General features: G+C 44.1%; 1 protein-coding gene and 1 long non-coding RNA gene across 2 annotated transcripts in view; both read right to left on the minus strand.

Moving 5' to 3' along the window:
- LOC128632904 (uncharacterized) overlaps positions 1-14,923 on the minus strand; it is a 108,818-nt gene continuing 93,895 nt past the window's right edge. Inside the window, exon 2 of the long non-coding RNA XR_008396528.1 lies at positions 1-1,550. This is a non-coding gene — a long non-coding RNA (uncharacterized LOC128632904). The remainder of the gene's footprint in view (positions 1,551-14,923) is intronic.
- The window catches only part of wnt10a (wingless-type MMTV integration site family, member 10a), a 26,320-nt gene continuing 11,397 nt past the window's right edge, over positions 1-14,923 (minus strand). The window contains exons 3-4 of the mRNA XM_017469057.3: positions 13,029-13,426; positions 1-2,901 (exon numbers count right to left, since the gene is read on the minus strand). Coding sequence (XP_017324546.1) covers positions 2,347-2,901; positions 13,029-13,426 — 953 coding nt within the window. The 3' untranslated portion in view covers positions 1-2,346. The remainder of the gene's footprint in view (positions 2,902-13,028; positions 13,427-14,923) is intronic.

Here is a 14,923-nt window from a genome sequence, read left to right on the forward strand (position 1 = left end):
TCATAATATTGTTTATGCTAGAGAAGTAATAATAACCAACAGCATTTGAGTCCTGAATGATGAATCTGTGCTTCTTAACTGGGTGCCAATATTTACGATCAGGTTCAAAACAGCACATAACACTGGCTTCATGTGATTGTTAGCTAGGACGGGAAAGTAGCTCCTGAGAAAATGGTGTGATGGGGACTTCTTCAGTTGTTAAAGAACCCTTAAAGAACTCTTGACGATCTTGAAGGGGTTTTACGGCAAGTGTGCTACTCTGGAATTTACGCTAATTTCACGCTGCATGTGATAAACTACATGACTGTTAGCTTTGTGGAGAAGCTCCTTACAAACTGAACATCAAGGTTTCCATGGTCATCATTGTTAATTACCATGGCAACACTAATAATGGAGCGGTACAAACGTTATGGAAAATAAAAATGCCCTTACAGGAAAATGGCGTGTATATTGCTTGTTTGTGTCTGAATTTCTGTGGGTGTGGCTTACAGTCCAGAAAATCACCAACAAGTTTGTGTTACACGTAGACGAAAGTGTTAAAACATATAAACATGGAGGAATAAACCAAAGGCTCTGTGCATAGTGGATAAATACGGTGGATCTTTTTTTTGTTGTCTGCATCCTGTGAACCAGAGAGTCACTCACCTCCACTGCCGCTACTCTGAGATCTTTACAGATAAACATTAAAAGTTAGCGATGTTATTGAGCGCTCTCTAGTGATCATCCACAATATATTTTTTGTATTAATAACCTTAACTTACAGTATCTCACAAAAGTGAGTACACCCCTGACATTTTTGCAAATATTTGATGATATCTTTTCATGTGGCAACACTGAAGAAATGACACTTTGCTACAATGTAAAGTAGTGAGTGTACAGCTTGTGTAACAGTGTAAATTTGCCGTCCCCTCAAAATAACTCCACACACAGACATTAATGTTTAAACCGCTGGCAACAAAAGTGAGTACACCCCTAAGTGAAAATGTCCAAAATGGGCCCAAAGTGTCAATATTTTGCGTGGCCACCATTATTTTCCAGCACTGCCTTAACCCACTTGGGCATGGAGTTCACCAGAGCTTCACAGGTTGCCACTGGAGTCCTCTTCCACTCCTCCATGACGACATCACGGAGCTGGTGGATGTTAGAGACTTTGTGCTCCTCCACCTTCCGTTTGAGGATGCCCCACAGATGCTCAATAGGGAGACATGCTTGGCCAGTCCATCACCTTCACCCTCAGCTTCTTTAGCAAGGCAGTGGTCATCTTGGAGGTGTGTTTGGGGTCGTTATCGTGCTGGAATACTGCATACTGGTCATGCTCTGCTTCAGTATGTCACAGTACATGTTGGCATTCATGGTTCCCTCAATGAACTGTAGCTCCCCAGTGCCGGCAGCTCTCATGCAGCCGCAGACCATGACACTCCCACCACCATCTGCAGCAATGCTGGCAGCACTCATACGTCTATTTCCCAAACACAACCTCTGGATATGACGCTGAGCACGTGCACTCAACTTCTTTGGTCGACCATGGCGAGGCCTGTTCTGAGTGGAACCTGTCCTGTTTAAACCGCTGTATGGTCTTGGCCACCGTGCTGCAGCTCAGTGTCAGGCTCTTGGCAATCTTCTTATAGCCTACGCCATCTTTATGTAGAGCAACAACTCTTTTTTTCAGATCCTCAGAGAGTTCTTTGCCATGAGGTGCCATGTTGAACTTCCAGTGACCAGTATGAGGGAGTGTGAGAGCGATGACACCAAATTTAACACACCTGCTCCCCATTCACACCTGGGACCTTGTAACACTAACAAGTCACATGACACCGGGGAGGGATAATGGCTAATTGGGCCCAATTTTGGACATTTTCACTTAGGGGTGTACTCACTTTTGTTGCCAGCGGTTTAGACATTAATGTCTGTGTGTTGAGTTATTTTGAGGGGATGGCAAATTTACACTGTTACACAAGCTGTACACTCACTACTTTACATTGTAGCAAAGTGTCATTTCTTCAGTGTCGTCACATGAAAAGATATCATCAAATATTTACAAAAATGTGAGGGGTGCACTCACTTTTGTGAGATACTATATTTCATTTAAAAAATGTTTTTTTTTTCTGAAATGACACAGTGCATAACTACTGTGAGTGGCAAGAGTGGGCACGAGGGGGCAGAGCTACACGTTACACTCCAACAAGTGGTTCTTTTATTTTCTGTTCTACTACAGAGAACAGAATGCTAGCAGTCCTTTGGGAAAATGTCTGAAGTCTCGTGTCCATCATCTTTGTCCTGCCCTTTTGTCCCTCCCCATCACTGGACGTTTATATATTTATTGGTTTATACAGGTGTCAGCTGTTGTCACTTGCAGACGCTGACCCACTCGCTTACCCTGCACTCCTCACACACGACGTAGCAGCACCAGTGGAACTTGCAGTTGCAGCGTTCGCGTCGTGTCTGCTGCAGGATGTTGTGTCCCCGCCCACAGCACAGGCTCTCGCAGTTGTCCATGCCCTGGCTCGTCTTGTTGCAGATGCGTCCCTGCGTCCCCGCCGAGTCCGACTCGATGTCACTTTCGCAGAAATCTGGAGACTTCTCAAAGTAGACGAGCTCGTTGGCGTTGTTGCGTCGCCGCTGGTGCTGCGGGGGATGGTGGTGATGGTGGTTTTGATGATTATGATGATGGTGGTGATGATGATGGTGATGGTGGTGGTGCTGGTGCTGATGCTGAGGTACATGCTCCACTTGGCCCGTGTTGCGGTTGTGTGTTTTGATCAGTGCAGCTAGGTTGAAGCGCTCTTTCAGCAGCGAGCCCACTAGCCGGAAATCAGGGGTCACCTGCCAACATGTTTTAAGCTGGCAGCTTCCTGACGTGCCGTGACATTTACACTTCCGCCGCATGTGATCCAACACCACCTGGGAGACAGGAAACAAGCATCAAAAGCTGAGAAAGAAAAGCCACTGAAATGGAGCTTGATCATAGCCTAGTGTGAAAGTAACTCATGTTCGAATTGAGGGTTTTTTGGAAAAGATTAGTGCTCCACAATACTCAAATGACAAATATGTAAATATATGAACCGATCAGAGCATGTTATGTTTAACAAGAAGTCCACAGGAAGTAGATTTATTTCCTTCTTTGGTGAGCATTACATCAACAGCCAGCTGAACCTGCGCTAATGAAAAACTGACATGTAATCTAGTATAATCTCAGGCTAATGATTTTTTCATCCATGATAACCTGTGTGTGTGTGTGTGTGTGTGTGTGTGTGTGTGTGTGTGTGTGTGTACGCGCGTGTGTGTGTGTGCACGAGTGTGTACATGCAGGACTAATCCTCCCTTCCTTTGTCTGTCAGCTTCATTTAACAAACCTCAGATCCAATTACTGAAAGGAAGTGAGGGCCACCCTCATACTGACAGACACACACACACACACACACACACACACACACACACACACACACACACACACACACACACACACACACACACACACATATTGTGTTTCAGCAAAAAACTTACACAGTGTTAATTACTGTATCTAAGCAACTTATATTATTACACACACACACCAATAATATATTGACATTTATTTATGGCAGTTGATGGTTAAGGGCTTTGCTCGGGGGCCCAGCAGTGGCAGTTTGGTAGTTCTGATGCCATTGCAAGCGCCGCACACACACAGGGCGGAGGTGGGATTCGAGCCCCCGACCCTGGGGGTGCGAGGCAAACGTGCTAACTACTAAGTCCCCATACGCAGTCATTAGCTCAACTCCTCCCCACTATAACACACTTAATTCTCATTGGATAAATCTGTGATTGTGGAAGCATCACATGATATGTAGCCAAGTGTGCATGCACTAGTGTAGTACATAGGGCAGATAATTCTCCAACGGATGGTATAGGGAATATGGGAACATTTATGGCGCCCAAAATAATGTTATAATGAGAAATGTTAGCTCGTACACCTCTGTAATGAAAACATGACTTGTATGGGAAGAGAAGAATTTGGAGAGAGAAGCCCTCGTTACCCCTGCAGTGGTGTAGGAAGTGGACATGCCTGCTCATGTCCTGTGTGATCAGAGAAACGTCAGCAGCTCTGATTGAAACTTTTCCCTACAACAGCCCCTGATGGCTCCGGGGGTGGGGCCCAAACAGGAAGGGATGTGTGAAACAGGAAGTACAACAGCAGTTCTGAGAATCTGAGATCAGTTTGCCCACAGTGGACTGATGATGGTGTTCATGTGGACGTGTAATAGGGAAACATTTCCAAAATGTGTTATGTGTTCCAGCTAAAACTTTGATGAGCGTGTGTGTGTGGTTTCTTAGGGGACGCCCCCTCAGCCTCATCAAAGCAGAAATGTAACACCAGTTGAGAAGTTCATCAAGAGCACCATCAAGAGATGGTGAAGGAACGGGCAAGTGACACATGCACATTCAGCCCTGAGTCATCCATCTATCTATCTATCTATCTATCTATCTATCTATCTATCTATCTATCTATCTATCTTTCTATCTATCTATCACACCTAGAGGTTCCTCTTTCATCATGATACTATTATTATTATGATGATGATGACGATTATTATTATTATTATAATTATAATTATTATTATAGTAGTGGCAAAAGATAAAATGTTCACCCTAAACATTGTGTGTGTGTGTGTGTGTGTCTGTGTGTGTGTGTGTGTGTGTGTGTGTATGGCCTGTGGTCTGAGTGTGTTCCCAGTGTGGTGTGTTTGATCTCAGTGTGGTGCTGCTTTATAGAAAACTCGGCTCCTCTCTCCTGCAATTAACCGGCCAGATGTTCTTCTGCTCTTGCTCTGCACCAATCAACATGCTGTACACTCCTCAACACTCTCTCTCTCTCTCCAGACTTTTCCATACAGATCTATGAGCTCCTGTATGTTTTAGTCGCCGAGTGTTTGACGTACACATGCTGTTATATTAGAATAAATACTTCCTCGCTCGCTCTCTCTCCCTCTCTCTCCCTCTCTCTCTCTCTCTCTCTCTCTCTCATACACACACAAACTAATTGATCTGTGTTTGGAAGTGTTCCCCCATGATCAGAGAGAAAAAAAGGTGAAACCCGTTTTACTTCCCACTGTGTTTGAAGTGTAAAACCTTTTGAAATATGTGTGTGTGTGTGTGTGTGTGTGTGTGTGTGTTTGTCAGTGTAATTACCCAACTGTCACAAATCACGGAGTGTGTGTGTCTGTATGCGTGTGTGTGTGTCTGTGTGTTTGTGTGTGTGACAGTGTAATTACCCAACTGTCACAAATCACGGATTGTGTGTGTGTATATATGCGTGTGTGTATGTACATGTGTGTATGTATGTATGTGTGTGTGTGTGTGTGTGTGTGTGTGCTTGAGTGCGAAATGGCCAGCAGCTGTAATCAGGAGTGTTTGGTGTGATGAGCAGAGGGTGGGCATGAGGAGGCATGTTAACCCCAACGACCACACTACATTCCTCACTTCTTGACAGAGAGGCGGGGTTTAATCTCCTCCTCCACCTGCACATCATCTTTCTCTCTCTCTCTCTCTCTCTCTCTCTCTCAGCTCTCACTCATCCCCATCATTTACACACAATCCTCTGCAGTCAGGTCATATTATTTATTTATGCTTTACTTTACTTTATAGACTGATAAAAACTTTTCTTTTTGTTCCATCAATTAAAACCTCCATCTTCATACATTAACACATTCAATACATTAAACACATTTACATTAATAGTAGATAAATCTATTTTAAATGTAATATTTCATAATTTTAAATTTTCACTTATTTTGTATTTTTTTTAAACAAAAAATATAATTTTATATTATCCATTTTTAATTTGAAATGTATTTAAATGAGCCATTAATAAAATAAATTGGATTTTTAAAAGGTAAATTTTTTTTTATAAAATGCCCGGGGCAGTGGAGGCCAGTTTACATTGAGAGGTGGAGGCCAGTTTACAGTTTGAGGTGGAGGCCAGTTTACATTGAGAGGTGGAGGCCAGTTTACAGTTTGAGGTGGAGGCCAGTTTACATTGAGGGGTGGAGGCCAGTTTACATTGAGGGGTGGAGGCCAGTTTACATTGAGGGGTGGAGGCCAGTTTACAGTGTGAGGTGGAGGCCAGTTTACAGTGTAAGGTGGAGGCCAGTTTATATTGAGAGGTGGAGGTGACTTTACATTGAGAGGTGGAGGCCAGTTTACAGTTTGAGGTGGAGGCCAGTTTACAGTGAGAGGTGGAGGCCAGTTTACAGTGTAAGGTGGAGGCCAGTTTATATTGAGAGGTGGAGGTGACTTTACATTGAGGGGTGGAGGCCAGTTTACAGTGAGAGGTGGAGGCCAGTTTACATTGAGGGGTGGAGGCCAGTTTACAGTGTGAGGTGGAGGCCAGTTTACAGTGTGAGGTGGAGGCCAGTTTATATTGAGAGGTGGAGGCCAGTTTACATTGAGGGGTGGAGGCCAGTTTACATTGAGGGGTGGAGGCCAGTTTACATTGAGGGGTGGAGGCCAGTTTACATTGAGGGGTGGAGGCCAGTTTACAGTGTAAGGTGGAGGCCAGTTTATATTGAGAGGTGGAGGTGACTTTACATTGAGAGGTGGAGGCCAGTTTACAGTTTGAGGTGGAGGCCAGTTTACAGTGAGAGGTGGAGGCCAGTTTACATTGAGGGGTGGAGGCCAGTTTACAGTGTGAGGTGGAGGCCAGTTTACAGTGTGAGGTGGAGGCCAGTTTATATTGAGAGGTGGAGGCCAGTTTACATTGAGGGGTGGAGGCCAGTTTACAGTGTGAGGTGGAGGCCAGTTTACAGTGTGGGGTGGAGGCCAGTTTACAGTTTGAGGTGGAGGCCAGTTTACAGTGTGAGGTGGAGGCCAGTTTACATTGAGGGGTGGAGGCCAGTTTACAGTTTGAGGTGGAGGCCAGTTTACATTGAGGGGTGGAGGCCAGTTTACAGTGAGAGGTGGAGGCCAGTTTACAGTGTTAGGTGGAGGTGAGCTCATGGCATGCTGTGGAGGTGAGTTTATGGCAGTAAAAGCTGAGATGATGATTGCAGGATAATGAGGTGAGAGGAGACGTGTGACAGGTTGATGATACTCCTTTCAGCACACTGAACTTGTTAAGCACTGATCCGTGATGTGGCATGTGCTCCTGCTCCTCCACTGCTCACCTCCTGCCAGCAGCTTGTTTCAGTTGCACATTTACTTTCTTTTACACTTTACCTCTCCTCCTCGTTTCCTCTCACAATCACACTCGGCCAAATCGGCTGCCATGTTCCTGAACACCATCATAGCAGCTACACTTCGTATCAACAAACTCATAGCTTCCAACTCCTTTTATCTTCTATCCAACCTAAACAGAAGTCATGTTAATCACACATGGCAATGAGAGTGCTGGGATGAACCAGCAATCAATCACTCGGAAATAGGCAATGCTGAAACATGAACTTAAACATCCTGACACTACTGTGAAAGCTCAGCCAAGACAACGAGTGCTAACTCCAACTGTAGTGCTTGTGCCACATGTTAAATGTATGTGATTTTTCATAATGGGAATTATTATTGAAGCATTTCTGCTGTGCATGCAGTTCTAGGCACCGATCATGGTATTTGATGTTCAACCTGAAGCTACACATGTACAGCACACACATGAGTTCTCGTGAAGTAAACAACAGAGCACCAAAGTTGAAATGCCCAAAGGTCTATTCCTGGGACTGGTACTGCTTTCACACTTGACCAAATGTACCAAACTCCCAGTGTGAACAGCTAATGCTAGGTTTAAGTCTAAAAGGAATACTAACATGATATAGCTCAGACTAATGCATTATCATTTGGACTGACACGCTATACATGGGAATGACACACTGTAACCTGGACTGACACTCTGTAGCCTGGACTGACACGCTATACATGGGAATGACACGCTGTAGCCTGGAATGACACGCTGTAGCCTGGACTGACACGCTGTACATGGGAATGACACTCTGTAGCCTGGACTGACACTCTGTAGCCTGGACTGACACGCTGTACATGGGAATGACACTCTGTAGCCTGGACTGACACGCTGTAGCCTGGACTGACACGCTGTACATGGGAATGACACTCTGTAGCCTGGACTGACACTCTGTAGCCTGGACTGACACGCTGTACATGGGAATGACACTCTGTAGCCTGGACTGACACGCTGTAGCCTGGACTGACACGCTGTACATGGGAATGACACTCTGTAGCCTGGACTGACACTCTGTAGCCTGGAATGAAACGCTGTAGCCTGGAATGAAACGCTGTACATGGGAATGACACTCTGTAGCCTGGAATGAAACGCTGTAGCCTGGAATGACACGCTGTACATGGGAATGACACTCTGTAGCCTGGACTGACACGCTGTAGCCTGGAATGAAACGCTGTAGCCTGGAATGACACGCTGTAGCCTGGAATGACACGCTGTAGCCTGGAATGACACACTGTAGCCTGGAATGACACACTGTAGCCTGGAATGACACGCTGTAGCCTGGACTGACATGCTGTAACCTGGAATGACACGCTGTACATGGGAGTGACATACTGTAACCTGGACTGACATGCTGTAACCTGGAATGACACGCTGTACATGGGAATGACCCACTGTAACCTGGACTGACACGCTGTAGCCTGGACTGACACGCTGTACATGGGAATGACACACTGTAGCCTGGACTGACACGCTGTAGCCTGGACTGACACGCTGTACATGGGAATGACACTCTGTAGCCTGGACTGACACGCTGTACATGGGAATGACACACTGTAACCTGGACTGACACTCTGTAGCCTGGACTGACACGCTGTACATGGGAATGACACACTGTAGCCTGGACTGACACGCTGTAGCCTGGACTGACACGCTGTACATGGGAATGACACTCTGTAGCCTGGACTGACACGCTGTAGCCTGGACTGACACGCTGTATATGGGAATGACTCTCTGTAGCCTGGACTGACACTCTGTAGCCTGGAATGAAACGCTGTAGCCTGGAATGACACGCTGTACATGGGAATGACACTCTGTAGCCTGGAATGAAACGCTGTAGCCTGGAATGACACGCTGTACATGGGAATGACACTCTGTAGCCTGGACTGACACGCTGTAGCCTGGAATGAAACGCTGTAGCCTGGAATGACACGCTGTAGCCTGGAATGACACTCTGTAGCCTGGAATGACACACTGTAGCCTGGAATGACACACTGTAGCCTGGAATGACACGCTGTAGCCTGGACTGACATGCTGTAACCTGGAATGACACGCTGTCCATGGGAGTGACATACTGTAACCTGGACTGACATGCTGTAACCTGGAATGACACGCTGTACATGGGAATGACCCACTGTAACCTGGACTGACACGCTGTAGCCTGGAATGAAACGCTGTAGCCTGGAATGACACGCTGTACATGGGAATGACACTCTGTAACCCACAATAATATGAAGTAACTTGGATCGATAAGATGTAACCTACAATGACACACTGTAATGATTCATGTAACCCAAATTGACATTCTGTAGCCTGCACTAACATGTTTTACTCCATATCGGCATGTCATAGCTCAGATTAAGACATTACAGCTGATAAGTGTGAAATGTAATAACAGTAACATCAAGGCAGAGGGCATGTCTATTATCACTTAAGTTATTACATCACTATGAGGTATGTTTGAACAGCAGTAGTATTACTGATGAAGCTCTTTGTTTATCTTCTCCACTTTTCAGACTCCAGTATCCCGTTGATAATTCTTAAAGTACCACATCATGTTATTTAATCCTACCCTAATAAGGCTGCACGCTAACTAACGCTAATCCTGACTCTGAACTGTTGAAAAAAAATGTCTGAACAATCTGTTAAACACACCTTAACGTGCAGATGCCAGAAGAACCAAACCTCATGCAGTTCACCCAAAACATTAACATGAGACAAAGGCCTGCAGAGGGAACATCAACATGTCCCGCCTCAGTGTGTTTGTTTGTGTCTGTGTGACAGGAAAATAATTTCATGGCTCATTTTGTGTCCAGTGTGGATGAGTTGAGCGTCTCTGAGACAAATCACAGCTTCTATTGTGTATAATTGTTATATGTTTATCTATTTTTAAAAAAGATATTTATATTCTTATTCATTATGAGTTAGCGCTCAGACTACAACTGCAATGATGAACATACTGAGACGTATGAGCTTGGCTAAGAAAAGCTCACCAATACATAAACACAGTTATGTGTCCTGGTGTGTCTATGTGCATAAGGAAATAGTTTCATGGCTCATTGAGTGTCCGGAGCGGACGGCCGGCCAGTTCAGAAGAAAAACCACCCCCTATTATCTCTCGTGGGTTTTGTCTGAACAATCAAGCGGAGCAGAAATGGACTGATGGAACGATACAGGGAGAAATTACGCAGGAGGGAAGCAGCAAACAATGTGCAGTTTCCCACAGTGGGAGCGAGCTGAGCAGACACACCACGTCTCCATTATATCCTGTAAAATGCAATATCACGCTCATCTCATGTCATTTCTCATCATCATACTCTTATCTAATAACAGAGAACGAGCACTAATGAAGAAGGATATTAAAATCAGCTAAACTATGAGCTGCAAAGGTGTGTCCGAGAGTCACAATCAAATTACAAAGGAATGTGTTTCCATAAAAGTCCATGACCTTTTCAAACATATATAAAAATCCAATTTAATGCCACAAAATTTTTAATTATATATAATTATATATACCTACTACTGTATATCACCCAGATCGATACGTTATAACCCGGATCCATACACCATAGACAGGATGATCTATGTTTACGTTTAAATCTAGTCTTACATTTCATTTAAATTCACATTTAAATCGAACTCTAGCTATAGCAGTAGCTTTAACCATACTGCTAACTCTAACAATAACGCTAATCATATTAGCAACAAACGATAAATCCCCAACATCTCACACTGAAACCCACCAACAAGAACATGGCAAGGAACAGCATGCACTGGTACATTCCGAATCCCACCCTACGGTTTGTGTGTGTGTGTGTGTGTGTGTCGGGGGGAATGCAGCTGTTTGCTTTAGCCTAAGCCTGTAATTGTGAATATGTTGCTACTGGTTAAAGTGTCTGAGGGGGTTTTCAGTGCAGATGAAACAGACTTGTGCTGCAGGTAATTGAGCATGGATAAGGTGTGTGTCTGTGTGTGTGTGTGTGTGCGTGAGAGAGAGCGAGACCCTTCCTGATCATTTACACAATGCCACAAGTCTCTGTTCTTTACATAAAACAAACCTGGAGCACAGAACCAGAGTATCGACCGTCACACCGAGTGTTTAATGTCCATGAAATCTGAGCATCAAAGGCGGATCAAAAAGTGTGTGAGTGTGTGTGTGTGTAAAGAAGCACTCATCTTTGAAACATCACTTTAACACACAGTGAAAAGAACATAAAGCTGATCCATCTCCCATACACTCAAACACCAAAGCCTGTGGATTCACACACACTACATGCTCACAGAGGGTGTTAGCTTAGTACTTAGTGAGCTTGTACTCTGAGGGAGTTACATATATAACCTGAGACACACCCACATTTTCTTATATGACCTCATACACATCCACTTTTCCATACGTATCCTCGGACATGCCCACGTTTCCATATATAACATCGGACATGCCCACACTTCCATACGTAACCTCGGACATGTCCACACTTCCATACATATGCTCGGACATGCCCACACTTCCATATGTAACCTCGGCCATGCCCACGTTTCCATACGTAACCTCGGACATGCCCACGTTACCATATATAAACTCAGTCATGCCCAAGTTTCCATACCAAGTTTCCATTTCCAAGTTTCCATTCCAAGTTTCCAAGTTTCAGACACGCCCATATTTCCTTATATGACTTATATGACCCACATTTCCATACATGATGTCAGACCTCAAATGCACGCACATTTGCACGTACATTGTTGATGTAAAAAATGAAACCAAGATAAATGATGTCAGATCTTTTTTCCACATTTAATATGCTATAGCAACTATCAAAATTCAAGTGATAAGCAAATTTCCAGAACCATTTTAGGGAAAAAAGAAAAAGGGAAAAAATATACAATGACCTTTGTAATGGAGCATGTGACTCCAATGTTGAGAATTAACATTTGGTGGCTGGTGGTTATTGCAATAGTAGAAGCACAATTGTCTGTTATGGACATTACATATTACACATCAACATGAAGGATAAGTTTAAATGAATGCACTCATTTTAACACATTATTGTTTCTATAGTAACAGCCCATTCACAGCAGACGCTCCATATAATCTAAGACGAATAATAATCACAGGCAATCAATTTTACTGCACCAAGACCTTTTTTGTCCCTTGACTTTTGAATTCAAATCTTGATCTGGTCTGCCTCTTGTAGTCTTAAATCACATTTAAACCACCTAAATCACCCCAAACCATGTGGCAAAATGTGTTATGGTCTGATGAGACTAAGGTAGAACTTTTTGAACATAATTTGCAAAAAGTAAGACAGCTTATCACCTAAAGAACAGCACACTAATGGTGAAGCATGGTGGTGGCAGCATCACACTCTGAGGCAATTTCTCTTCAGCTGGGACAGGGGCTTTAATCAAGATAAAGGGAATCATGGATAGCTCCATGGATCTACTTTGGCAACAAACAAAAAAACCCCTGCAGTCCTCTCCTAGATGGGTGAAGATGAAGAAACATTTGACCTTCCAGCACAATAATGACCCAAAGCACAAATCCAAGTCAACAAAAGAAGAAGAAGAAGAAGAGGCTCAATGTTTTGGAATGGCCCAGTAAGAGCTCTGATCTAAATCCTACTGTAAACCTGTGGAATGACATGAAGAGGGCTGTGCACAGGAGATCCCTTCACTATCTGATAGAGCTAGAGCATTTTTCAAGTAAGAGTGGAAGAAAACGATCAAATCAGTCTTTTTGTTTGTTTTTCACTTGAATTGTGTTGGTTGCTGTGTCACGCTAAAAGTGTAAAATTATACATATTTACACTCACACACATACAGAGTTACACACCTGTCGTCCTACACGGTTGTTGTGCAGTCTCATCCGGGCGTGGATGTCTCTGTAGGTCTCTCTCGAGTCCAGGAAGTCTTTAGAGAACTTCTCCCCGAACTCCACATTGGGACTGCACCCCCCCCACTCCCACTCCTCCAAAGCTCCGCCCCCTTTGGCCCCCCCATGGTCCTCCAGGACACCCCCTCGCTCCTCCATCACGCCGTGCACCATGCCCTTGCCATGGTGGATGGCCTCCAGCTGCAATCGGTTCAGCTTCTGACGGAAGACTTCTTCATTTCCACGCCGCTTCTCATCGCAGCTACACGCCTTCAGTTTCCCCATGGAGCAGGCATTAGAGACAGAGTGTAGCACTCCTGCTGCGGCGATAGCGTATGCAAACGCGCTCTCCCTGAACCCTGACATATACACACACAGAGAAACACACATTTAACACACTCAGCACTCACTACAGAAACAGTGTTATTAGGGAAGCATCGATGCTCGTATCCATACGAGTGTACGCCGTAAATCATGCTCTTAGACATGCGCACTTCCTTTCTCCGAGGTGCATAAAGCTCAAAAACTTAAAGAGAGAGAATAAAGAGAGAGGATAAAGAGAGAGAATAAAGAGAGACTGGTGAGGGAACGACTGTTTATAGCTGCTGTAGCGTAAGTGACAACAGGAACCAACTTGTTCCGCAGTGTAAAGTGACCTGGGGTATGCTGTTTGTAGTTTTTATGAATGCTTTAAAAAAAAAAAAGTTAATAAGTTATTAATCTGATATATTTGCCTATGCTGTTGTGTTTATAAAGACTTTTAGCTTTATTTTCCATACATATTTATAAACACAGTATCAGTGGAAAACAAAGGGCACCACATTCGTACTTTACGTCTTTCCCGTTTAATTAAAGACATTCCTCCAGACACGGTAGTGAAACATTACAGCACTGAGTTACTGAACATGCCTTTCTTTTCTTCCCTTTCTTTTACAGGGCATACAGAGAGAGAGAGAGAGAGAGAGAGAGAGAGAGAGAGAGAGAGAGAGAGAGAGAAAGACAGATGGAAACAGGTGACCACAGGGGATCGGGAGCAGCTAATGGTCTCAAACAATAATAAACGTAGAGCTCATAAAGGCTGCTTGCCTTCCTAAATCACTTTCAAGGGTAGATGGAGAATTAAAGAAGGACATGAAAGAGCGACTTAGGGCTAAACAGGCTACAGTTCCTCAGGCCTGCTGGAATCAAAAGCTTTTAACAAGGGAAAGAGGGAAAGAGCCGTCGCCGCCACCACACGTAAAACACTTATTTTTGAACTTGGGGAATGAGAAACACTCAGCTAGATGTGAGGCTAACGTGTAGTTAAGGGACATAAGGCTGGTAGACTGGTGTTCCTCACTCTCCAGTGTTCATCGGGTCTTTACAGCAAGAGTTTAGCACACACAAAAAAAGACATGTTCTATGCTAGATCAGCATTCTACATTAGCAGCACTGTTGAGCATCCAGATTTCATATTTAATCAAAGAAAGGCATACACTTTAACTTACAAGGAACATTAAAACGTCTCATACTTTGTGTATTTATTCGCTATTGATAATCCCAAACTAGCAGCAGCTAGGTCAGTGCATAGCAAACAGCAGCAAGATAAGATTAAATATCCTGGGACTAGCAAGCTAGCTACAGTACATCATCCTTCATGAAGCATTATGTTACCTACGGAGTGATTTTAGGCGATATGTGAACACACTGTGGTGTCTTTACCACCACACAAAAGAAGTTAGCTGAATAAACAAACAAACTAAATCGGTGTATTCTTTCTTTTGTTTTTTAACAACAACGGGACACTGTAAAACATCAGCCAGCTAGTCAGGGCTTGTGAAAACGCATGAAAAGCTCGTATCCAAGAAAATGAATGA

Source organism: Ictalurus punctatus, chromosome 6, assembly GCF_001660625.3.
Source record: "Ictalurus punctatus breed USDA103 chromosome 6, Coco_2.0, whole genome shotgun sequence".
NCBI classification, from domain to species: domain Eukaryota; kingdom Metazoa; phylum Chordata; class Actinopteri; order Siluriformes; family Ictaluridae; genus Ictalurus; species Ictalurus punctatus.